This window comes from Etheostoma cragini, chromosome 2 (genome assembly GCF_013103735.1).
Source record: "Etheostoma cragini isolate CJK2018 chromosome 2, CSU_Ecrag_1.0, whole genome shotgun sequence".
Lineage (NCBI taxonomy): Eukaryota > Metazoa > Chordata > Actinopteri > Perciformes > Percidae > Etheostoma > Etheostoma cragini.
The window spans coordinates 7,364,537-7,390,837 of record NC_048408.1 but is presented as its reverse complement, the minus strand read 5'-3'; the positions used below and the strand labels follow the sequence as shown (position 1 = coordinate 7,390,837).

The window sequence follows — 26,301 nt, the reverse complement described above, 5'->3', positions numbered from 1 at the left end:
CCCCCCCCCCCCACACACACACACACACACACACACACACACAAACTAAAGATTAACATTGAACAGGAACAAACTTAGTTATTCATAAACTCTCGTAAAAAGAAAGGTTTTTAGCCTTTAGTGTTCATTGTGGAGTCCTCTCTCAGTTCCACTGACAGGTTGTTCCATATCAGTGGGGCTTAAACCCAGAAAGTGGCCTCCCCATGCTCTTAAGTTACAGCGAGGGATGTTAAGGGCGTTTTTACACCTACCTCTTTGGTCTGGACTTTCAGACTTTTCTGTTTGGTCCAAACCAAATTTGCAGATTTTGTTCTGTTTTAAAAAGCAAGAAAAATGTCAAAAATGCCGACATTTAGTGCTCTTGCAGTGGGTGCTGACGTTGTTGCTGCTGGTAGTAATACCATAACGCAATCAGGATTTGCTCATCCTCATTTCTTCAATCATTTTCATTCATACGGAAGATTCTGCCCGCCAAAAATACAACTCACCAATGTCAGACGCACGCCCGTCTGCTCACCAACCAAAGGGAGAAACAACACATGTACGTGGGGACGACATGCCGTAGGTATGTGTGGTTGGTGCGCTGTCAAACCAAAAAGAACGGGATCAAATGTATATAATGTATTAAAGCAAACGTTGGTTCGGACCTCTTATAGGTGTGAAAACGCCCTAAGGGACCGCTGCCTGTGGATCTGAGCGTTCTTGCTGGTTCACATCTAACGAGCATGCCTCTAATAAAATGAGATATGTTACACATATTGAATCAAATTAAATGGCATATTAAACTTGGCCTAAGATAACATGTGGGCGTCCTTAAGCCTTTATACATACCTTTTTAACGCCATAATGATAAAATAACCGTTGGCAGATCTCTGGTCTAGAGCTTACAGAGCTTGGTTTTGTTGTTGCATTTGAAAACTGCATGCATATACTTCACTTTTGCTGTGTGAACTCTGTGAAAAGGTAAGGCAACCCCGCCCCCAGCCTGGCAGCCAATAGAAGCTAACTGCTGGATTCTGGCGTGACGTATGTAACAACCGTGTTTGGAAATTAACCGGAAATTACAGTAATTTTACACGTGAAGAAAAACGATTAGCGAAAATGACAAACTTTCTACCAGAGGGTCATAGCCCAATGATGCAGTCTTAAATCAGTCAAGATAATTATTCCATGCCAGCGTCGAGCTGTTTTATTAGGGAATATTCCACTCTTTTGGCATGGCCTTTAATTATCGCAAACACATCCAGCTGCTTTGCAATTTAACACATTGGCGGCATCAACCATGTGATTGTCATTTAATAGTTTGAGGAAGGTAGTTTTGTTTTATGAATCTTGCAGACCATGTTCCAGACAGATTGCAGATGCTTTTCATTCAGAGTGCGACTTTGACTGATGTCATTGATCTGAAATTTGCCTTGTTTGTTAATATTTGAGAAGGGTGGCGACAGAGTGGGTAGCAAGGGTAGGCACAAAGGGGTGTGTGACAAAACAAGAGAGACAAGAGTGTCCTCATTCAGGGAAAACGACTCTTACAGAAGCATCTGCACACATGAAACCTCAAAGGTTTCCGATCTGGGTATGTCTGCCAATTAAACAAATAAAAGGCACAAAAGATAAACCTGAAAGGTCAGAGCACAGTACTTTGACATCAGCTTTTAACCATCCAGAGTCTTCTTCAGCTGTGGAGAGAGAGAAGATAAATGGAGGGGAGGATGAAATGGTCTTTCAAGAAGACCATGCATCTAATGTAGTTTTTAAGATATTGTCATGGAGGTTGGCAATGAAGAAAACTTTAATATGAAACAGTACCCAGAACACTACAACACAAAAAGATCTATCTTTCTGTCAGCAGGATTATGTAAAAAACAGATGTTAGCCGGATTTGTATGAAACTTACAAACAGTACAAGCGGCCGAAATGGGTTTCCTCAGGAGGGTGGCTGGCGCCCCCTTAGAGATAGGGTGAGAAGCTCAGTCATCCGAGAGGTGCTCGGAGTAGAGCCGCTGCTCCATCGCGTCGAAAGGAGCCAGTTGAGGTGGTTCGGGCATCTGGTAAGGATGCCTCCTGGGCGCCTCCCTAGGGAGGTGTTACAGGCACGTCCAGCTGGGAAGAGGTCTCGGGGAAGACCCAGGACTAGGTGGAGAGATTATATCTCCAACCTGGCCTTGGAACGCCTCGGGATCCCCCAGTCGGAGCTGGTTGATGTGGCTCGGGAAAGGGAAGTTTGGGGTCCCCTACTGGAACTGCTGCCCCCGCGACTTGATACCGGATAAGCGGATGAAGATGGATGGATGGATGAATGAAACTTGCTGGAAGGCCAAGTCGTAACCACATTTAGTTATGGAGCAGATCTGAACCACAGGGCGGATAAATACATTTTCACTTCCCCTACAGTCCCCTACAGTCCCATACAGTCCCCTACAGTCCCCTATCCTCCCAGCCTCAGCTACACATAGACATACCCCAGTCACAGGAACCCAAGAAGAGTAAACACAGTATAAAAGAGAATATCAAGTTATAAAGGCCATACAACTATATAACGTACATTACCATTGGGAGATAAAGCATTTGTGCTGCATTCAAGTGGTGTCGGAATAATTGGCACAAATGAGTTCCAATCATATATCGTGGCTCACCTGATGACCTACCTCTTTTTTTCTTTGTCGCTCTGAGCAATCAAATGCAACACATTTTCCTTCCATGTTTCCACATTACAACTTAAAGGTCAGTAACACACCAATGTCGGAAAAACTGCTAATTTTGGGAAAGGGGAACAATCCGTGGTGCACATGTGAGCCAGATAATGTAGTAACACAGTACACAGTCTATGAAGGAAACAATGCCTCTTAATTAACATTAAACATCTTTTCTAACTGTTTCCCCCCTTGTCATTTTATTTTTTTATTTTATTCATAGTTGCTATGAATGTTTTTAGGGTCAAGTGCCAACAACTGACAATTGAAATAATATATACTGTATATAATCCAACAAATAATCACTTATATAATTACAATTTGGCTTATCTAACAATTACCAGTCAAACACCTTAGGACCTTAGCTAATGTTAGCAAGTAATTGCGGTTAAACAAAGAAACTACGATTGTGTCAAGTAATTGGATGGCATAATAGACCTTTTCACAGCAGAAATTTTGAACTGGTCATAGTAGGAAAAGTACAGGTGTGTTTAACAACATTAATGATGGTTTAGTCTTGCATTGCCAGACCTTCCTCCACAACGCTGTGGAGGAGGGTCTGGCTAGTGCACACAGCATTCTGGGATGGGAGGAAAAATGGGTAAATCTTTCAGCACGCAATATTCATGCCTTTTGGTTGCCATTACTCTGCACTCTGCCCTTCTGCGTGCAGGTGCATGGGCCGTACTAGGCAGCAAATGAGTCTGCGGTCCTGGAGGTCTTTCATGGAAGAGCCGAAGGAAAACGGGCTTGACAACGGCTTCAGTGACCCTGCTGTCACTCCGGACGAACCCAAGTCTGAGCCCCTGCCTGAAATACCTTCTCTCCTCCCAGCAGACAGTGGGCTAAAGAAAAGCATACTGCATAGACAGCAGAGCCTTGTGATACTCACAGGTAAGACACACACACACACACACACACACACTACCCCTCTCTCTCTCTCTAACAGTGTTATCTTGTTATGATTTTTCATTAATGTGTTCTCACAGAGCCGGAGCAAGAGAAATACTTGCCACTCTCCACTGTGAAGACTCAGGAGATTCTTCAGGGCAATGTGGTGCGTGAGAGTGCAGAGGGTCATGGCACCATTGAGTAAGCATTGATCTTTTTGCCCCCCATCGACCTGTAGTCAGCACCTCTGGTTCAGTCTGACATGTAGGCATTTTTCGAGTAGCAAGCCCAAAGAGCATCCCTTTAGACAGCACTGTTCTACATTACCCAGACAAATGCCTTTTTACTTGTGAAACAACATAGTTTCTTTCTTGCCTTAACTCCTGAAGCCTTCAGTTCCCATCTCTTTGACTCAGTGAGTTGTTCATTGACTCATTAGTTTCTAATTACACACTCATCCGTGTCCTCCCCACCCTGGCGACATCTCGTCCTGCATACTAGATGTATGCGCTCTCAAAAGAATTACCATTACACGTCGGACAAGTTACGAGGCAGAAAAACATTTAGTTGGCTGCACAGGTCAGGTTCCCATGAGAAATTCATCACAGCGCTGCATGGGAATGTTCCTCCTTTAATGGCTTGTGTTTGATGTGAGGCTGCTGGCCTGGTGTGGAGTCTTCAGGGCGGGGCACCTGTTATTGTTGGACTAGACTGGGGTGGAATTCTTTAGTCATGCTTCAGATGTTGCATCCAAAAAGCAACACACACGCACACACATGCATAATGTCCAAACACTGCCAGAATATTTACACTGTCTGTGATCAGCAGATCATATGTCACTCTGTCACTTGATTGATTCTTATCATAAGAATGAAGAAAGATAATAGTACTGATAATAGTACTGAGATCAGTGGTGTAGTCTACGTGATATGCAGGTCCACACCATATACCCACTAGGTAAGGTCCAGAATTTCCATAAACCCACTTACAAAAGCACAAGCATACGCAACGTGTTGGTCATAAACGTACTCCGTCCTAGGAACAACACCGTTGCATTCTCTGTCCAAGCATGAAATGAATGTGAATCACTGAAGTAGATATGAAACAAAGGCCAACTCAAACTACACTCTCATTATTTGTGTAAGCCTGCTGCCCCCGAAGCCACTGCAGCTTTGGGTGGCACTGCAGCAGGCGATTACGTTACAGAAACCACCAAGCCAGATGAGGCTGGTGCTATACGTGGTACCGTTACCAAAATAGTATGGGGTTGTTGCTCTGGTACACGGGCGAGAATGAGGCTGGGAGGAAAAATCCCTGTACACCCACTACAAAAAAACTAGACTACACCACTGACTGAGAGTCAGGATACTAGACAACCTTTTTCTACTTGTTGCTGTTTTTTAATCGCTGAATGGCGTCAGCGGGTTAAGGGTTAAGCATGGGCAAGTCTAGGAATATTTTTAAGTAAAACATCTTTGATGCTGAGCCACAGGGCCATTACTACAAAGGTGAGGTGGTTTTACAAATGAAATTGGGTATTTACCCATGAATTAAAAAGAAAATCCAAAATGCAGTATGAATTAGTTTTGAAAATTAGAGATTGATGTGATTTTGACCAATGGCTGACAAGCACTTTTTTTGGTAAAATGGCTCGAGGTCTTTTGCTGAATGATCTCAGCATCTAGATTCTGGGTTTATTTTGGAACAATGCTTTGATAATCCTAGAGCAGAACTCCTTAGCTCACAATAGATTAACATATATATATATTTTTTGTTTTAGTAATTCATTTTTAGGGAGGCCAGTATCAAGTAGCAGATGTGGTTAACTGTTCCCAGTTGGTCAGACCCTCAGGGAGTCTAGTCAGTGCCAGACTGGTTGCATGTCGGGGAGGTGTAAGTTGAGATCTTACACTAGGTCTCCTCTGAGGCCACTGAAGAGTTCTCCCTTGCTGCCCTCTGGTGTTACTTGCAACCAGGTGTATCATGCATAAAATGAATAAATAAAAGATTTAGTTGATGTTGTTGTTGTTTAAAAATGGTCCACCCGGATGGAATTACATGAAACACACTAATACGTAGGGTTTGGTTAATATATTCTATTCTCCAATTAAAATCAAGCTTTTTTCAGTGTTATGATTTCAATTTATAAAATCCCCAAATCAAACTTTTTGAATTGAAATGCCTTTTCACCATGGATGGTGAATTGACCCTCATTATCACGAGTCAATTCTTAATGTAAACATCAACCTGGTGCATTATGTAAAAATATATATATATATATTTGAGGGTTGCTTCTTGTTTGTTCAATTTAAAGCATAAGTTTGCTGACAATCTTTTTTATATCCAAGCAAAATTGGTATTGGAACTTAAATTTGTCTAATTATTATCAAATCGGCATCAGATCGATTTGGGAAATCATTGGTGATACCGAGCCCTGACAATACTATAAATACATAAATAAATAAATAGACTTCCCGCAGTTGACATCCGCATTCAAAAGGAGGACAAATCGTTTCTACAAACTACATGCCATTAATGTTTTGGAATAAAAGAAAACATGTTTGACAAATTAACAGAATAGAGACCTAAAACATTAAAACATAAAACCATCCATGATAACCTATGTCTGACTGCAGGGACCCAGGTTCCATTCAGCCCAAGACTATTTGTTCTGAGAGATCAATCCTAAACGGGATTCATAAACACATAAGAAGCTGGATCCACACTAATGTAATGATAGCCAGACAGATTCTTTTAAGAGGATGGAAGAATGAAGGGGTGCCGCCAATCCTGGAGTGGGCTTGTGAGATGGCTAGGATGGAGGCGTCATGGAAACGGTTTGCCAGGTTGGATTTCTACACTAGAAAATGGGGAAAGTACCTGAGCTCTCTGGAGGGCTCCTAAGAAGCATTGTGCTGGGGAGAGACGTGTATGATGGGCTCATGGTGTTGTCATTCGTACATATGTTTATCTGCTTAATGGATTATTCTATAGTTTATTTTATTATTATTTTGTTGAATGTTGAATATTGTAGTTACTGTTTAACCTGTCTTGATTTTTGTCAGTGTGGGTGGTGATGAAGAAGAGCTGGGGGGTTCATGTTGCCAGTTGTATGTTTTGTCTATTCAGGGTGTCCGCAGGGGCTTAAACAGCCTAAAGAAATCTGAGTATTTTAAAATCAACATTTTAGGCCATAAAAAGTCTTAAATTAGGGGCTCCCTGGTAGCTCAGCTGCTGGAGCATGCACCCCATGTGCCAAGGCTCAGTCCTTACCCTTTATTTGCTGCTTGTCATCCATCTCTCTCTCTCTCTCTCTCTCTCTCTCTCTCTCTCTCTCTCTAACTTTCTTAATTTTCCTATCAAATAAAGGAAATAATAACAAAAAAATGAATCTTTAAAAAAAGTCTTAAATTAGCTAAAGCATTGTGTTCTAGGTCTTAAATTATTTTAAACTGTCTTAATTTTTCTACGTCAATGTACCGCTACCTCTAATGCTCATAGAAATGCTCCTGCAGCGCTTAATGTTTTTTTTCCTATTCTGTGGTGTTGTAGTTCTTTCTGTTGCTAGTCTAAATATAATTTGCTGTATTATGAATATAAATGAGACCAACATGCATCTTACTGTATTTTTCAGCCAATGTAGACATCAGTCTAGTCTTTTTTTATGTTGTGATAAAGGTCTTAAATTGTATTCATAATTATAAAGAATTAAATTTGACTTGGTGAAACCTGCAGAAACCCTGATGTTGTTGAAAAATACAATACAAATTGTTAATCCAAAAAATTGGATCCTCAGTGTTCATGCGTTGTTCAGATAATCTAAAAACGCATAATGAGCGTTGTGTGACATCATCAGCTTTTAATTGCCACGACCTGTGACCTCTCTCCTTCCAGGACGGAGAACTTTGACAAGGTGGTGAAGCAGTGGGAGGGCTCCTTCTTCAGAGGGAATCCCAAGCTGCGGAAGAAGTCGGTGTCGCTGCGCTTCGACCTGCACATGGCTGCGGCGGACGAGGGCTGTGGCCAGACCAAACAGGACAGCCTCCCCGACGTGGAGGTGTGTCTCATCATGAAGAGATCGCGCAGCATCCCGACTATCCCACAGTAACCCTCACTGCTTTCGCCAGAGTCGCACGCTGCTCCGTGGTTAACACCCGGGATTGGTGAAGTTACAGAAACAACAGCTGTGTCACCGACATCTGGGGTATTACCATCCATTGCCATTAATGCGCTTAATGTGTTGTTGTTTTTTAAATCACAACATTTGTTGAACTTTTGCATTTTTGCAACTTTGCAACTGACGAGGGAAACTTGAGATTTCGCTCATCAAATCTCGACTTCTGGCAGGATAAGCATTTCCCATCAGGCTAATGTGCTGATCTAAGGGGGACATTTTTTATAGTCACACAAAACCACATCAATATATATCAGAACTACATTCATTACCTTACAGAGGATTACAATTTAATGTGTAAACATATTTCCTTTTCATCATTCTAGATGAGGAGAAAGTGGCTCCTAATGCTTTCACTGTTTCAGTAGAAAGTCACTGGACCATAGAGATTATATCGACCATACACACATGACCACAGCCTTTAATTCTAATTAACACTTGGTACAGGAGGCTGAAGGCACACATAGATGGAGATAAATACATAAATCACAGATGACTATGAGCTGCTGTGAACTATCTAAAGGTGGATTTCTTTTTTTCTTTAAGAGACTGTAAGGAAATTATTAGGGGGAGCTAATTTGTCACTATTCAGTCAGTAGGACACATCATTTTGTTACGCTTGCCATATGTTTGAAGTACACAATCCTACATTTTTTGTGCACTTTTAGTTATTAATAGCAAAATTAATTGTCACTTGTGAGTGTGTGTGTGGGGGCGGAAGGGGGGCAGCAATTGGAGGGTACATTGGAAATACTAATGCCACGTTTTTAAAAGGTTCACCCTCCAACACCCTAATAATGTCCCTAAAGTTTCTAAATGCTTGCACTGCAGACACATACAGCACTTAGAAGAACATTAGCACTGAGAGATATCCAGATCGTGTGTACTTTGAGGGTCTTCTGTCATTGCAGTTCATTATATTCTCTCTTTGTGAAGATAAAAAGATCTTGCAACACAAACTGATAATGTAACTACATTTTTATTATTGCAAAAAAAAAAAAACAACTGCTCACTGTGATCTTACCAGCAGTGAAGTTCTTAACACCCACCATGTCTCAGAGGATTTAAATTCCCTGTCTTAACCAGAGGAGGGCAGTATTTGTAAATAGTTAACACTGCAGTGTATCTTCAATGCTCAACTAGGGGTGTGTAGCACGAGCTATCTGTTACACCTTAGACTAAGAGTTTTTATGCTAATTTTTTGAGTTGGCACCAAATAAAATAAAACTAAGAAAAGGACCATTGTGCATTGCATTTGGGTGGCTCAGAATATATTGAGAATATTTAAAGATTATTATGCAGTTCTGTGCTCGGTTTTGCTTTGCATCATGAAGAACACTTCATTTTGGGAGCTCTATAACTCCAGAATGAGGCATTATGCTTTTATCTAACAATTTATCATTTGAAAATAAAAATAAAAAATATGTGCAGACTGTTGTGTTTTCTGTCAAATGTTCGTATCATCCTAAACTTAGTTGGATTTTGACATAGTTATCCAGCCAAGTAGGCCCTGACCAGCGCAAAACATTTTTAGTAGAAGGCTAATAAGTTTAGGCTAAATAGAGAATACATTAAAGCAGCGGTTTTCAACCTGGGGGTCGGGACCCCAAATAGGGTTACAAGATCATTTCTGGGGGTTAACTGATGGTTGGGGGGAGAATAAAAAAAGAAATGACATATTCTAGACTGGGGAAGGGTATTTACATTATTGTGTGAGTTTGGTACTTTTCCTGTGTTATATTCAGAGCTTCATTTGATCCTGGAACACAAAAAGGGGTAGCGGGGGGGAGAAAAGTCACAAACGCATCACAAATCCACAGAGCCCGGAGCATAAGGCTAGGCGCTAGATGCTAAAAGTGAAACTATAAGTCATTAAAGCAAAATTCTATGTTTACATGTGTCAATCAGAGCATTCACAAAAAAAAAACTCAAAATCAGCAGAGGAAGGCATGTAGGAACAGCTGTTAACAGCTGTTTGCAGCTCTCTCTCTCCTGTTGTCGACGGGGGTGGTGGGGGTTACAAACACCAGCCTCATAATTCCGGGAGGGTCGTGACTTGAAAAGATTGAGAAGCAATGCATTAAAGCATGGCTCCATCAGTGTCTGATTTTTAATTTATTTTTTAAATTTTTTAAACAACTGAAAAACACTAACTGCTATTTCAAATGTTTAGAATCCATTAATAAACTCATGTATTATAATAATTATTTTAGGAATTATGCATGATTTTTATGTAATGAACTTCTTTTTCTTTTAATATCTCACAGACCCCTCTGCAGTATTCCAAAGCACCCATGGGTGTATGCATGCGCCTATTTGTGAAACACGGAACTAGAAGACACAAAGCAATAAACCACAATGTGTTCCTTTGTGTTTACAGAAAGGCTTTGATTATGAGGTTAAGGGAAAGAAAACCATCTGTTTTTCACACATTCAAGCACGCTTCTCTCTCTCTCTCTCTGACAAACATTTGTAAGCATACACAAGTTTAGCAGTTCAACGTGTTTAATACTCATAGCAATTTGAAAAAAATACATGAATGTACACAGAAGAACTAATTTACAATGTAGTATAATAAATACATTCTGAAATGTACAACTAGGGTATATGCATAGTTTCCGCTTTGAAATGAAAGGATGAGAGAATGTGACTATGTTTATTAACAGAAGCTTCAAAATTCCTCATCTCTACCACATGCACGCATCGGCTAGTGCAGACTTACACCTCGTTGGTTTACATGGGAATCGTTCTACATTAAGAAATAAGACAAATCAACTGCTTTACCATGCCCTAACCCAGGGGTGTCAAACTCACTTCCACTAAGGGCCACTCTAAAAAAAATGAAAATCACATCAAGGGCCAGACAAGTATAGCATATTGACATGCTTTTATAAGAAAAGTCAAATATCTTTGACTGTATTACTGCAAGTTGTCACATTCTTTTGTCGTTTTTCTTGCTGTTTTTGACACTTTTGTTGCTTTTTTTTTTTCATTTTTTGTTGCGATAAAGCTCTACAAAAGTAAGCCAAAATGTTCCTTAGCCATCGTAGTTTAAAAAAAATCAAGCAAAACAAAGATTTAATTAGTAAAAGTAGGCTACCACACAGCCGACTCACAGCCACCTGTTTCCCAGGCTGAATATGAAAACTCTGTGGGATTTTCTGAGAGTCAAAGTCAGCAAATCTGAGAAATTTAGCTTTGAGTGTCAAGTCCTTGCAGCAGAAGTGTTGGACTGGGGGGAGCAAGGGGACTGAGTACCCAGAGCCCTTAAGTGAGGAGGGCCGAAAAAGATGCAAGTATAAATAGCTGTTGATGCGGGGAGGGGCCCGTAAAAAATGGTTTCTATAGGGCCCAGAAACAGTTTTCTGTCTTTTGGGGGTTTTGTGCATACATTTATATTTATTGTGAAGCTAACTTGATATGCAGGCCGGATTAAAACCTAAGAGGGGCCGGGTTTGGCCTGCGGGCCTTGAGTTTGACACATATGTAAGCTGTCGGTTTCTGACATTTTCTACAAGTACATTTCACATTGAAATTCTTTTTTGGGAGTGTAACCAACATTTTTACAAACTAGTTGTAAACGGGATCCTTGTCTGTTGCCTGTTGTGTTCCTGATTGACAGCTGTTCAGTCTTGTATATCTTCATATATGCCACATTTTCACCAATATGTAACCGTGGCAGAGTCTGGGTCGTCCTAAGAACTTTTTTTTTTTTTTTAAGATACATTTTAAACCAGGGCCGCTGCAGGACTCAGGACGCAGTGCTGTATCATGTTGTCTCAGCCTCCTGTGTGTCTACGGCTTGGCTATGGCGGCCTGAATAACCTTGGTGACTTTGTTGCAAGGCTGAAGGGGGTCATATTCTGCAAAGACATGGCATACATTCTCCATGCCAGCCTCCACACCTTTCGCCACGAAGCCAAACATCCTGTTGGGACAGAGAAGTGATAGATTTAGATTAGATTGAATTAGTACAAACTGAAGTTCAACAAGAAGTGGGTTTTTTTGCCAGATATTGCAACTGCAATTCGATTTGCTTCATCTTTTAGTTACATATCGCTCCTTCTACAATCATGCTAAATAGGGTTAAAAACAATTAGCTTTAAATAGGACATTTCTTTAAACAATCTGTGAAAAGTAACATTATGCAGCATTTATTTTTGTGAAAAATATAATCTAAAGAGCAATAATAAATGTTAAACCAAATGTTACACCAAACATTCAACTAAAAGATTCACAGTCAATTAACCGCAATCTTTCACAATTAGCTAATTGCATTCTTCCAAATATGTAAAACTATTTTCCTATTTGCAAATTATGAATCGCTCCGCCCTAAATAGAAGTATAAAATATATGTATAGCAGATGAACCTGAAACCTGGGAGGCTTAACTATGGCTCCTTCATGAGTCTAATGTAGAATTTACAAGGAAATACAAAACATCATTCTGTTTTTTGTCAGGAATTAAAGTTTAAATTCACCTTGCACCAAAACTGGACCCGTTCACCCACCTGTGTGAGAAAAAAAAGCCAAAAGTTTAAGATTTAAAGATATGTTCCATATTTTATTTGTTGACAGAACTGTTAGTTATGTTTCAGAAATGCCTGTGGGTTTTTTTTATTGATGAAAATGTTGACGTTACAGCAGGAGAAGCACAGGTGTAATTAATAACATGAATGATCCTGTTCTCCATTTAGCCAGTTCTAGCGAGGGCCAACAAAAGTTACATGTGTGATTTCATGCAGTTAAAAAAAGTGTGTTTGTAACGTGAGGGTTCAATATGTGGTGGTTGTATCATTCTAAATAAGAAACTCCATACAAAAACACATCCTCGTTTTACTAAATCACATGTTGCTGAACTAACCAATCAGGCGCTAGCAGAACGTAGACGCAGGTAAATGTGAGGAAAACCACAGTGGTAGATTCATACCACTGATATAAATAATTACACATGTACATATGTAATTACTGACTGTGTCAACACACATAACACATAACACACACACATACTGTATATATAAAAACCTCAACAACGGGTACTAATAAGGTGATTTATCAGCTCTTTACAGTTACTAACATGTAAGAGAATGTAACCATGGTGAACGTCGCAAAATATTTGTGGAAGTGTGTTTCAATCTCAAACTGGATGCCTTTAATTTCATAACTTGCTGCGGTTTACTCACAGTCGATGGTCTGGATCTTCACCACTGTAGCTAAGCAGGTGAGTAGGGTAATGGCGTCTGAAGAAGAGCCTGAAAAGAAACGATTGTGGCTGTTAGATATGCTCAGTCTAACTCAATTTTGCACCCAAACCACCATGATTTTTGTAGTGTACTGTACGTAAAATCTCAGCGACAGGCTGCCAGGATGTGTTTTCTTACTTCCTGTTGATATCTGTTAGTGTAACACCCTTCAAAGACACCTTCAGGTTGATTATGGTTGGTGTAAAGGAACCCGGGGCCTTCTCAAATGTAGAGGACACCGCCTTCTGTACTGCGCAAGGGCCCGTCAGCATCTCAGTGGGGACAGCATTCAGGTAGACAAAATTGCAAGCTATGGAAAAGATAGTTTGATTAGAAAAGGAGGTTCAATGCACATACACATCATTAAAACATGTGGTGTAGTACATTTTATCAAGTTAAACTCCCTCCTAGATAGTTGGTCAATTAACCATCTTTTAAATTTGCTGAAGCTGTCTTTTCTCAATGCAGTTCCAATGTCCAGGTCCATTTTTTATATTTAGAGATATGATTGAAAATATATAGAAATTAGACAAATGTAATGAATTGCTTGGTTAGATGCTCAGTTGGCAGTGGTGAAAAGTAAGCTAATTAAGTACATTTACTTTATTATTTCCAATTTAGGGTACTTTATTCTTCAACTCTAAAACATTACTGTGCTACATTTATCTGACAGGTGTAGTTACTTTGATGATGATATAACATTTTAGACACAAAATATACTATTGTCTTACATCTTTTCTTGAATAAACATAAAAAGAACAAGCTTTACCTCGACCGGCTACAACATGGAATACTGCATGCACAGTAATGCCTCATGCCACAGGGACCATTCTGCTGCCCAATGAGTACTTTCAATACGTGTTGCTGACAGTACTCATGTACTTCTACTTGAATGCAGGACATACTTGTAGTGGGGAATGTTTACCTTGAGGTTAGTAAATCATTTGAATACATCTTCCCTTCCACCACTGTCGGCTTTCATTAAGATTAATTAAGGTTAGTAGTTACACCTGTGTGTGCTTTTCCAGTGTGGGATAACGTTAAGGGTCAATTACCGTAAGCTAACCCCTCTGAGGTTTATGTCGTTGGCTGTCTCGCCCCGGAAAGCTAGCAAGGTAAAGTGAAAACAGTGTATAGAGTGAAACCTACGCACTCAAACCTGCCCTTAGTCTGTTCCCTTAGCTTCAAAACAACCTTCCTTGAATTTACTTTTAACCGTAAAATGTTTCTATTTCTCACTGAGGACTTTCGGAGGAGTTCCACAGAAATACGTGTGCTACTTTTCTGTAAAGCTTCAACGTGGACTAATTGACGTTAGCTATTAGCTAACTTATCCTCAATTATAGCAAACTCTTTGGAACAAGACAAGCTACTGTTAGCATTTCCTACAAGGCTGAAATACCATCATGATTGTGACTACAGAGGAAGAAAACGTGGAACAAATATATAGGTTAATTTAATGTAGTTTAACGCCACATTTGTTACTAATGTATTGGCTTCACTGTTATTCCTCAACCCAATGACATTCCATTTTTGTTTCTTGCTTTTGCTCACGTTAAGTGTCACCTTTTATAAGCAGTCCTTGAAGATAACTGCTAGTAAAATGAAATGCTAATCCAAACAATTCGTCGCTGTTATTTTGTCCCACCTGTTCTACTCTTGTCATCAGATGCTGGTTTGTTATTTGCCCTCTCTTCTGCTGCGCCCAGATCTGTGCAGGCAAAGAAGAGGTTTTCATTTTTACACACAAACGTTTTTTTTTTTTTTTTTTTCACAAACAAAATAAAGACTGTTATGGCCTACCTTGAGAGTGGAGCACTAATTTGCAGGGTAAAGCATAAGCAGAAATGGTGTGCTGGTAAACCAGGGCAGAGAGACTACCTGCAAAGATAACACAAACGTAAAGCTTTGGTTAGGTAGGCTATGAGATATGAATTGACCTATTCTTGACCACAAAAGGAAAAAAAGTAAATATATCACTGACTATTTTCAAGTGTAAATAAGAAAAGGGATATTATGATTAATGCAGTTTAGTATTTTCTGTAGGTCCTTTTTTTTTTATGTGGATAGGAGTTTTGCTATGTAAATACATGTCTTAATGCATTGGCCCATTCCAGGATCAATTTTGTAAATGTGGTTCAGTACTTTTTATTTTTATTTTTTTTTATATCTGCGTTTTGTGGTTTTACAGAGCCACTACAGCTATTGTAGAGATGGAATTATTTGGAAGCAGATTAGGGGGGGGGGAAGCCACAATGAACCTTGATAATGGCGCTGTGGGTGTGGGAACACACCCTGTGAACTCATACCTTTTTGAATAAAGAACCAGATCTGCCCACCCACATCTTTAGAGGCCAGACATGGCTGACTCAGTTCTGATGTGGCAGATGACAGCAAGACCAGGATGTGTACTCATATTGAGTAGACAAGCGTATTTGTGAGTGAGTTTAGAAGGAAATTGATCACTGGACTTGTTGACTTTTACTTACCAAAGTATGGTTCCTGAGAAGAGCCTTTGATGCGCACGCCCTTAGCGGATGATTCAATAAGGAAGTGTCTGACAAGATCTGAACTGCTCTCTCCTGTTTTGATAAAAAGACAATAAAATACATGAAAATGATACCACTTGCAGTTATTTCATAGGACTCATGACTAGTCCATATTTTTGTTTAATTCATAATTTTATTTTATGTTTTATCTTAAGTGTCCTGTACCACACAAGGCTTACAAGACTCTAGACAACATCAAACACCAAGATATCACACAGCCAATCATAACAGATACAGATCCACAAATTCAAAAGAGATTTAATTTACATAACAGGGAAGTTCTATAATGGTATACCCTGTAACCTATTATGAAGGATACAGGGTCAGCTGCCATGCATTTTCTATGAACCTCACCAAAATTAATTTAATTAATAAACCATCTTAACATATTACATTCAGAAAACCAAACTACATCAGGGTTCTTTGACTACATTTTTTCCAGCTTCAGCAGACTCCTGCCAGTTGCTGCCCATGGGGCGTTGTTTTACAAAGGGAAATCCCAAGATCACTAAAAACACTATTTAACTTATATTCACCAAATAGTTTGGTGTAGTAATCTTCTCATTTAAATGTAATATCATTTTTAAAAGATTTGACAAATTTGATGTCTCTCACAACCCTAATAAATCGTATGTCTTACATTGTTTTGTTTGACTATATCTAAATTACACTGCATATTGTTCCTAAAAAATAACATTGATGTCCAAAAGAGACGACTTGGCGACATCTCTCGACCAATGATTACTCAGCAGAGGAATACTGTAACAGACGATGTACTCTCAGTCTGCCCACTGAAACGGTCTCAGTGACCGACACTCTGCTCACATGTCTTTCATATCCTGCTTTCCTAAAAAAGTTTCAAAATACAAATCTGCAAATGAAGTAAACCTCAAAATTGTTTCGTGAGTGAGATCCATTCTTTGCTCTTAGATTGCTTACAGTGCCATAAACAGATGGTTTTCCTTTGTTTTTATACAGCATATACTGTGGGTGGAAAAAATAACAGCACTGTCTCCTGCCTCGCCACACGTAGCTGAAGGCCATCAGACATGCCCATTCACATCAGCCGAGTTGGGTAAGTCAAACCCTGAGCCTTTCATGTGTCTGGTATGGCTACACTGTGTTCAAGTTGTTTGTCTGGGATTGGGGTAGTTGTGGCATTCATGACCTTCTCTTTCCTGTATCTGACCAAACACTGCTATGGCTTTTATAATAGCACCGGATTCAAAAGGAGTCATAAGAACAAGCAGCTGCACTGACTAGTATACGTACCTGGGTAGGTGGTAGCAGTGAAGTTGGCGGCAATTTGGTCCACTTTCATAGCCAGGCCAAAACTGCCTTTGTAGGAGGTGCTGTCTCTCACCACAAATGTCCCTGCCTCCTTATCCTTTACCAGGGCTTCAGCTAGAATGAATGAATCACCAAAGAAAAGTTGCAAATGTGTGTTTAGTATTGTATATGTACTGCAGAAGAATCCTAAATCTCTGCAAGATGGAATAAATTCAGAGCTTGAGTAAAGCTATTGTTGGACGTCTTCTGGACAAGTTATTTCAGGAGTAATGTTTTGAGATTCTCACCTTCTGCTCTGTTGATATGTGGACGGAACCAAAACTTGGAAGTGTCCATGACAAACTTCATTGAGGGCTGGCTGCCATTAAAACGGGCTTGGAAACCTAAACAACCATTAAAAAACAATATGAGAGTGGGATCAAATACCATTTAAAATATGGTAGCTGTCAGCGAAACAGACTACTATGAGATATGTGACTCACTCTGAGATGGCTTTGAGTTGGACACAAGGGTGGTCTGTATCAAGTCCATTTCTGTTCCAGGGGACTGGATGTGCTGATCCGACTGTGGCTCACCGTTGATAAGCAGTACCGGAATATCATTGTATGACCCAGAGAGCGAAGACGGACTGCTCTGCGCTCCTTTGCCGTGATGCTCCTGTAGATGTCCTCGCCTTAACAGCGGGGGCTTGTCTGGGCTGTGCCCGTCATGAAATGGCCTCGTTCTGGACCCATCACTGAAGGAGCCAGACGAGCGAGTTAGGATGGACTCTGGAGAGTCAGCATCAGCATCTTCACTGGCCAGGGACAGGTTGCTGCAGGGAGGAAGAGGATACGTTGTAAACGAAGAGATACCCTGTATCAGTAAACGTTACCTTAACGTCACAAGCCTTTTATGAAACATTTGAATGAAATGAGACAGATATAAAATAACATTTTGCAGCATATTTAAAAGATCCATATTCCAGACTTGTTTAAAAGCAGCCCTTGCTTTGATTTTTACCTGCCAAGGATGTAGCTGGTGTCTGAGCATGTTGACATGGAGAGGAGCGAGGCAGCACTGTTTCTGTTTGAGTGTGACAAGCGCAGGGACCCTTGGGAAAGGTTTGCGTCATGTTTTTGTGAGGGATATCGTCTGGGTGCACTTCCACACGGCAGCGGAGGCAGTGAGGAGGTAGGGGAGCTGGAGAACACCAGTGTGCCATGGGGACTGCAGCTGGCACTTCTGTGTGTTGGGATGGGTATACTGGGTGACACTGATGGGACCAAGGTGGGCAGGGAGCGGGGAGAACAACCTCGAGGGACCAACACGCAGTGGGCGACGTCTTCATCTGAGTCGTCTGGGAATGGAGAGGAAAGTCTAAGCAAAAGCACTGAAAAGGGATAATGAAATGTCATGGAACCGACCGACACACTCAGTGGAAAAACCCCTGCTTGTTCCAAGATTTCTCTGATTTCATGGTTTGGTTTTCTGTTTGCAAAAAGGGCTTGGCCTAAACTCAACTGATAAAGACATTCATATTTCTCATGCTGGTACTTGCTTGGACAAGTGGAAGAGTCCCTACTTGTCCTTGTGAACTTGAGGATCTATCTGCGTCACTGTGTTGTTGGGCACTGAATGAGTTTATGCCCTCAGGAAAACACATGTAGCCCTGTGTAACTGGTGGCATCTGCAACGGAACTTACATAATATTGACTAATGTTGAAAACAGAAACAGCATGCATCTTAGACTATAGGCAAATACGGAGGTGTTTCAAGGGGAAATACTGTTTTTTTACTGAAAATAACCTTTGCTTGTCTGATTTCTCGTCACTGTTGCTTGATTTCCTTCCAACTTGTTCATCGCCACAAAACATAGCACTCTGCTTCATAAACATATGACCGAACAGAGAAGACGAGCAACAGGAAATCCATTTATATGCAATGTTGACTTTTATGCACACTTTCTGATCCGAGCTGGTCTGAGAGAAGACACGTGCTTCAGTGAGCTTCTCTGTCTGTAGCTTAACATGTGCAGGGTGTGGTACTAGTCTGGGCAGTAATCCCAGAACAGCTGAATTGGTGCAATTACCCCATGATTAAAAACCAAATTATATTAAAAAGGGAGGGTACATTTCCAAAGCCCGAGGCTATGTGTACTGCTTGTTATATAATAGTTACTTTGGGTTTACTGTGTTCTGTGTCACACCTCTGTAGGTCGGAGGCTGTCATTGTTTTGACCACGTTGATGTGTTAAAGCAATAGAGTTCAAACAGCAATGAATGTTTGAATAGTGTAGAAACAAAGGTTATACCTGTTAGAGGACTCTTGTTGACTTCAATGGGTTTAAATGTTGGATCCAGTTCCAGGATGAGCTGGTTGAGATTATCCATTGAAATATCAAGATCAGAGTCACCATTGTTACTGCCGGCCTCCGTGACACTGGGATGTTGGTTGACGGTCTTGTGCGCCGAGTCCAGGCGGACAGTTTGACCCACTCTCAGAACGTGAGTGGGTATCATTCGGGACATGCCTTTAGCTGTAGGCATCATTTTAGGGGCGCTCTCAGTCTTCTGGGACTACTACAGACAGAGATACGATAGAGAGGGATCAGTTACACTGTCTTCACTCAAATAGTCTTGCGTTTGTCCTCTGCGAAACAGACTATTCATAACCTTTTTTATCACTAGATACTCATATTCATTAAAATTAAGTTGAGCACACTTATGCATTATACTGTAAATTAACGCCAGTCACGTTTTTGTATTGCTGCTTTCTGTGATTAAGGCAACATCTTGCCAAAATTGACTGTGCAATTGCGGCCGCTAGATTTTAATAAGAAATGCTCTTCAATAGTTTTTTTCAATACTATCGTTCACTGGACTTAGCAGTAAATAACTTAAAAGCTTTTACCTAAGTTAATGAAAAAAGTGTCCTACAGTGCATATGTCATTAAATGTAGCCCAAGGCTTCCCACATATTTCTCAATCCATCCATAAAGCTACTTGATGAATAATGACACAAGCTGGGTAAACGGCTTACTTCAATGCTGATAGCAGCGTGAGTATGTGTTGGGAAGGTTGTGTAATTTGGGTGAAGATCAAATTATGCTGTGTCTCCCTTTCTTGTGTTTCAGACGAGGAGTGGTGCTCAGTGAGTCACCCAGGTGACTGGTGCTTACCATGACTACACTAGTGTTTTCCCACAACAGATTTCCAATTCCTTTTAAAGTAGTCTACAGGCAAAAATCTGCTTATTTTAAAATAAAAATTCTGATCAATCAGAATGTTTGTTTGTTTTGTTTTTTTTAACTTTTAAGAGGAAGCCACTCAGACCTTGGTCAGTAACAATGGTGTGCCGCATGCATATAGTTGGCATATGAGTTGCATTGCAAATATTTGAAAAACTGATCATTAGGAGCAGGTTATCATTTTAGGAAATGAGAGCATGCGTGTGGAGCATCCTAATGTGCTTTAACATAGCTTTTTATGTCCTTGCTAAGACCTGCTGCTGTAATAAAAAAATACACTGCGTTAATAATGGCAATCCAATAACTATGACTTACTGTTAATATATTTGTTCAAAGCTGCTGCTCGTGTATATTTTTTACTGTAACTGATTGTCTTAGGTTAAAGAAGGTAATCTTACCTTGTTTTCTTCTGGTCAAGATTCTGCAGCTGTAACGTTGTTTTACTATCAGACTGTCCGCTGGTATACTTTGACATTTTGTGTGTTGCATGCTTTTAAAATTGAAATCCCAACCCTTCTGCCTGGGAGCCTATCAGCACTGAGGATCACTAATCCCTGAGGTTCCAACAGATGATGTCACTTTGAGAAGTGTTAAGTTTATGACTGGAAGGGTGTTTTTCTTTACATAGGGCTAGGATTTCAACTGTGTATCAAAACAGGTAGTACATGGGGTGTTGTTCCACAGCATTGTTTGTAATGTTCTTGCATCTACACTAATAACATTTTCAACTTTCACTAGATAAAATATTAACCTTCCTGTGCATGTTGAGTAGCTGTTTGCACAGAATACTGGGTACTGCAGTAAATGTTGAAACAGGCAAGAGCTTAACTCTGCTGATCCTGTGTGTTGGCGCATCATGCGCCAACACACAGATATCATTTGAGATATCACAAACTCAAATTAGCTTTTTATCGGACTTGTCTTATTTTACGGCTGATTTTGTAAAGCTAATACAGTGATGAGTTTGTTAATGCTACTGAATATTTAGATTTTATTCGCCAGGGGACCTGATCAGCACCTGTGATGTAGGCTTCCTTGAAGTTTAATGTAAATATCATTTTCTCTACAGTCAACCCGCACACTGCACACACACATTCTGGTGTGTTTAACAGTTAGTGATGACTGGGCAAATTGTTTTGTTCTGTGTGTGTTCTGCCTCAGTCAGGTGATCTCAGGACAAATTGTGATGCATGGTTTGTATTGATGTTTAGGGTGAAGTAATTCCTCTAGATTTAGACACAGCCTGAGACTTGGATTTCTAACCTTTACTGACAAGATGTGTCGCTCAATGGTGTTTTTTGCCTTCCAACATCAAATTCCAGGAAGCTAACCCCAACTTTAACCCTAAACAGAACCATTGCCGTGTTGCCTGGAAGGAATGTTTGGGGGGGGAAAAACACCAAACGCCAGGTGTGTCACTGTGCTCCCATGAGTGGTCGAGTTCCTCAAGGTTAAATTCTTGTACCATCATAGTTTTCCCTCCACATAACTTCTTTTTTTTTGTGCGGCGTTGTTGTCCTTTATTATTGTCATGCTAACAATGCTCAGCTATAAATGTTACATTAGTATACTGCTAGAATTAGATTTGGAAGGACTTAAAAGCTTTTGTCAATTAAATCTCAATACAACTTAGAGAATTCAGAAATTATTTGCCACGAGATTAGTTTCCTGGCTATTTAAGTATGCCTCTTTGAACCAAGGTTATTATGCCCAGCTGCCGTTGAACTTTTACAAACATATTTACTCAGTAATTGTTACTTTCAGGTAAGATGTATTTGAAGGTCATCCTTTTTGCAGTTGGCCAAAATCCAGACCTCTGTTTCCATGTTTTATGTATTGTTATGCACTGCATTCTATCTTTCAAATGTATCTTTGCGTATTAGAATTATTTGTAATTACAGTAATTAATCATAGCAGGCTTCAACAGAACTTGGCAAAACTACACCATCACTTTTCCTCACTGCTGCAGAGGGTGGCATACTCTGTAGAGTTGCAGACTTCTTTTATATCAAACTAACTCAAATACAATGTTTGCAAAATATCTGCTGTGAGATTATTAACTACAACTGAACTTGACATAATTCCTCTGGTCTACGCTTCACTGTACTGTCTGTCACATTTTAAGATTAAATCCTAAATTCTTTTCATTTGACGTATTCATGACTTGCTGATTCGTTTAGCCCTTTGGTTCTTTGAATGTCTCCTGGTTGTTATCTGGTTGTTAAGCACTCGGCACTCATGAACAGTTTCCCCATGGGCGTTATGCCAGAAAACTGTGTTGTGTTTCATAACACATCTTTTTTGTGTTTCTAATCCACAGTTATTCTATTAATGTAGCACTTTAAAGCATTCTTTTTCGTGAATTTTATTTATCTTACAATATTGCAAATAGTTAACAATACAAGTTCAGTTGGTTTGATGTACATGATTTGTTGCTCTTCAAATGGTCGGGTAAAAAACGTTTTTTCATTAACAACGTGAATTTCTTGAAATAATGTACACTGTTGCAACACAAAAAAGTAACAAAAAGCCTTGTTTGGTTTTAACTGACGAGGATAAACACTAAAAAACTGACAAAAACAACAAAACACAAAATTGTCATTTATGATCACCTCTGCTATGTACATGTAACATATCCAGTCTTTAATCCATCCAGTGTTTCCCAGTCTGTGTGTGGTCTGCAGGTGTGGCTGAAGCCGCTTTATGGGGAGAATGTGGTGGTGGTTTCAGTGTCGGTGGCCGAGCTCCTTCTCCTGCCTCCTCCCAAGGTAAACTTGAAGAACATCTCATGACTCATGCAACCCAAGTCCTTCATTAGCTTCAGGAGGTCATGACGGAACTTTACACCTATAAAGGCGTAGACGAAAGGGTTCAGGCAGCACCTCAGGAAGGCCAAACACTGGGTGACATCGGTGGCATAGAGGAGAGTGTTCTCAAAGTGGCAGTCTATGGTTCCTCCTTCTGCTGTGACAACTGTGCTCACAAATAATACCAGGTTATAAGGCACTTGGCAGACCAGGAAGACTGCCACCACAGCGAGAATCACCTTGATGGCCCTATTGCGTTCAAAGCTACGAGCCTGGCAAAGGGTCTGGACAATACCACTGTAACAGATGCCCATGACCAGGAGCGGGAGGGCAAAAGCCAAAACAATCTGGCTCGCCTGGATGCTGACACGGAGCTTGTCAGAATTGCTGGAGTAAGGGGTGCAGGTGTTGTTATTGATTGTGGTGTATTTCATTTCTGGTATGGAGAAGATCAGTGCCATCACCCAGATGGCCAATGACGATACCTTGCTGAGAAACACTGCTTGGGAGCGGTAGCGGTGAGCGGAGACCGCCTTGGCAATGACGAAGTAACGCTCCACGCTGATGAACGAGAGAATGAACATGCTGCTGTAGAAGCTGACCTTGTATATTGTGTGCATGGCTTTGCACACCAACAGGCCCAGTTTCCATTCTGTCATGGAGTTGGCTACCCAAAAGGGAAGCGACAGGGCAAAGAGCAGGTCTGCAAATGACAGGTTGAGCAAGTACACATCTGTCATGGTCTTAAGACGTTTGAAGTAGAAGAAGGTGAGGATGACCAGTAGGTTTCCTGCCAGCCCCAGGAAGCAGATGATGGAGTAGAAGGTAGGCATGAACCACCAGCGGAACTTGCGGTTCAGTTCCTTCACACAAAGCTCAGGAAAGTCGTCGTAATCAATAGTGGAGATGTTATAGTCCGAGTAGTTCACGATAGAGATGTTATTGACATGGTAACTGATGGTTAGGATCTCTTCATGTTGAGATAAGCAACACTGTAATCAAAGACAGAATAAGTGAAAAAATAAGTAAATTAAGCAAGCAACTAGTCCAATTAGAAAAATAAGCTACCTGCTTTTCAGCAGATAAGTTTAAGTTTTTGGTACATCTTTCCAACCACTTCCTTAAAGGAAATGATGCTCATAAGGGGCAGGTTGTGGTTGGTTACCTGCTGTCTTCACCTCTAAAGTAGATAGCTACACGCGTGTTGACATCTTATCTTTCAGGTGCAGTTGTTTTGTTCTTACCTTAACATCCATTAACCATATGAGCACAGTTGGCAGTAGGTGTGGAAGATCTGAAAAACAAGTGGAGTGAATTTTTAAAAGACTATAATATTATGACTGACAATAGCCTTAATAAGCATAGTGTTGTGCAAACAATCTTTGTGTGTAATGTTAACGGGTTATAATATGATCAGTGAGAGGGCTACTGCAATTTAATTCTACAACCCATAGCATTAAGGGCTCTTATAAAACAAATACAAAAAAGCAGGGTTGAAGCTTGAGCAACAAAATATAGAAATATCCCAGATTTTACTTCGTAGTATGAGATTAAGTCCAAAAATGCTGGATCCTACACTTCCCATAATTCATCCAAAAACATCTTTTAATTAGACCCTACCTGCCAAGGACATGCCTACCATACGTCTCAAACTTCATAACCCAGACTTTCTATGTGTAGTTTCCGAGTCCAGACTGAGATAATATACTGGCATTATTATTTTCTTGAACCTCATGAAGCTCCTCCAGAGCAACAGAAAACATACATTATACATTTCATAGGCTGAGTATCACTTTTTCTCAATAGTAAAATGAACATTATGTGGAAGATTGGCGGGATTTCCCCTTTAAATGCAAGCCTACTGGTCATATTTTCAGTTGTGAATGTGTTACTGCTGGTATAAGCATGACACGCTTATTGATAGATAGTGAGAATTTGTGTGTAACTAGTAATAATGTGGTTGTAGTTAGAGGTTTATGTCCGTAGTCTTATTAATGTTCTTAGTAGTAGTTTTTAGTGACACTTTATGTAATATGTGATATGTTACACTTCAATACAGACTGTTGTCACAACCTTTGAATTTTAAACTCCTATTTATGTTTTATTTTTATTTATTTTTAAGATCATTTGGGCATCTTTGGCCTTCATTTATGTAGGTCAGCTGAAGAAATGAAAGAGGGGAAATGACATGCAGCACAGGGCCACAAGTTGGAGTCTAACCTGGGGCCAATGCGTCGAGGAGTAAACCTCTATATGGGCGCCAGCTCTACCCGGTGAGCGACCCAGGCGCCCCTATTTGTGTTTTAACAGAATACATGTCACTAATGTTTTTTCAAATGAAATGTTTAAAAACTATTCAATTGTAACAATAAGTAAGTATTACTACTGCAGTGTGAGTGGATGACAGATTTAGACTACTCAGAAAGTAACATGACCGATAAGTGACGACAGGCGCACAGTTCTCACTGATGCAGACATAAAATTACCTCGAAAAACATATTGGTGTGAAGCCACCACTGGGACTTTTCACACTTTTCATACTCTTGTTTCTGTTTAGAGTATGTATACATTAGTGTGTATATAGTTATATTGTTTGGTTGTTTTGTATGTGTAAGCGCATTGTGAGCAACGATGTTCCAAAGAAAAATTCCTGGTATGTATCCTCAAACTTGGCAAATTAGCTGATTCTGATTCAGTCTACTGTTAATGGACTATTACATAGGCTGAAACGATTATAGCATTGACACCACTTTCAAATATTTTACACATTTACATGTTAAACATGTTAAATACTGTTATCTCACCCAGGCAGGCACAATAAATAACACTGATTATTTGATAGCAGAAAAGTTCCTACAGCCTAGAGTTTTCAGTTACTTTTTCAGATTTACTGTGGTTCACTTTGAATCGCTACTTGACGTTATCTTTTTGAATATGATCATTTTGATCACCTTTTCTGAGGCATTCATTCAGCACAGCACGTACAACATCCTTTTTACTGTTAAACTCTGATCAGGTACTCACCGCTGACACAAGGCATGTTGGCTGGGAGTAGTGCAGTGTAAGTAAAGCCACGACACACAGATGTGTTGAATGTTTGACTGTGTTTGATGGTGGTTTCCCTTTTTTTGAAATGAAAAAAAGCCTGCTTCCTTGAATCTCTCTCTCTCTCTCTCTCTCCTAAGCCCTCACGTATCATGTGAGAACTCTGAAAACCACAGTCTCCAACTAAAATGGAACAAAAAATGAACAATTCTTTTATTTTGTCAATCATTGGTACTACAATGTACTTTTTATTTAAATATGTAGATTAGCCTAGATCATTTCAAACTGCAGTGGTCATTCATTAGAATGAGATAGCAACTGATCACTTTGTCTCGAATTATAAAACTATATCAACTTAGTTTATAGCTTCAAGCCTGTGTT

The 26,301-nt window shown here is 40.1% G+C and overlaps 4 protein-coding genes and 1 long non-coding RNA gene across 11 annotated transcripts in view; 3 read left to right on the top strand and 2 right to left on the bottom strand.

Moving 5' to 3' along the window:
* Positions 1-8,291, top strand: part of krt222 (keratin 222) — a 26,354-nt gene extending 18,063 nt beyond the window's left edge. For all 3 annotated transcript variants that reach the window (XM_034886645.1, XM_034886628.1, XM_034886636.1), the window contains 3 exons: positions 3,367-3,587; positions 3,683-3,785; positions 7,479-8,291. In XM_034886645.1, coding sequence (XP_034742536.1) covers positions 3,367-3,587; positions 3,683-3,785; positions 7,479-7,692 — 538 coding nt within the window. In that variant the 3' untranslated portion in view covers positions 7,693-8,291. The remainder of the gene's footprint in view (positions 1-3,366; positions 3,588-3,682; positions 3,786-7,478) is intronic.
* Positions 8,292-8,331: 40 nt separating this feature from the next.
* On the top strand, positions 8,332-9,186 carry LOC117953728. The gene is made up of 2 exons (XR_004658671.1): positions 8,332-8,464; positions 8,533-9,186. It is a non-coding gene; the product is annotated as an uncharacterized LOC117953728 (long non-coding RNA).
* A 1,947-nt stretch (positions 9,187-11,133) lies between these two features.
* Positions 11,134-20,574, bottom strand: LOC117953487 (tensin-4-like). 2 transcript variants are annotated; one of them, XM_034886595.1, is made up of 13 exons: positions 20,467-20,574; positions 19,133-19,400; positions 17,842-18,178; positions 17,322-17,653; positions 17,127-17,222; positions 16,822-16,953; positions 15,490-15,582; positions 14,804-14,881; positions 14,649-14,711; positions 13,139-13,310; positions 12,941-13,009; positions 12,239-12,268; positions 11,134-11,686 (listed from the first exon to the last, which is right to left on the bottom strand). In XM_034886595.1, exons 2-13 carry the CDS (start codon positions 19,368-19,370, stop codon positions 11,554-11,556), a joined length of 1,773 nt encoding a protein of 590 aa, XP_034742486.1. In that variant the 5' UTR covers positions 19,371-19,400; positions 20,467-20,574; the 3' UTR covers positions 11,134-11,553. The 2 variants fall into 2 exon arrangements, with proteins under 2 accessions (XP_034742486.1, XP_034742494.1); XM_034886603.1 differs by lacking the exon at positions 20,467-20,574 and having other exon boundaries at positions 19,133-19,527.
* LOC117953454 (zinc finger protein Aiolos-like) overlaps positions 14,274-26,301 on the top strand; it is a 59,447-nt gene continuing 47,419 nt past the window's right edge. For 3 of the 4 annotated variants that reach the window (XM_034886536.1, XM_034886526.1, XM_034886517.1), the window contains exons 1-2: positions 16,360-16,431; positions 16,528-16,624. In XM_034886536.1, the coding sequence (XP_034742427.1) occupies positions 16,375-16,431; positions 16,528-16,624 (154 nt within the window). In that variant the 5' untranslated portion in view covers positions 16,360-16,374. Of the gene's footprint in view, positions 14,434-16,359; positions 16,432-16,527; positions 16,625-26,301 lie in introns of those variants that run through there. The other variant, XM_034886545.1, reaches the window with a different exon arrangement.
* On the bottom strand, positions 22,473-26,113 carry ccr7 (chemokine (C-C motif) receptor 7). The gene is made up of 3 exons (XM_034886696.1): positions 25,900-26,113; positions 24,120-24,169; positions 22,473-23,867 (listed from the first exon to the last, which is right to left on the bottom strand). Exons 1-3 carry the CDS (start codon positions 26,072-26,074, stop codon positions 22,770-22,772), a joined length of 1,323 nt encoding a protein of 440 aa, XP_034742587.1. The 5' UTR covers positions 26,075-26,113; the 3' UTR covers positions 22,473-22,769.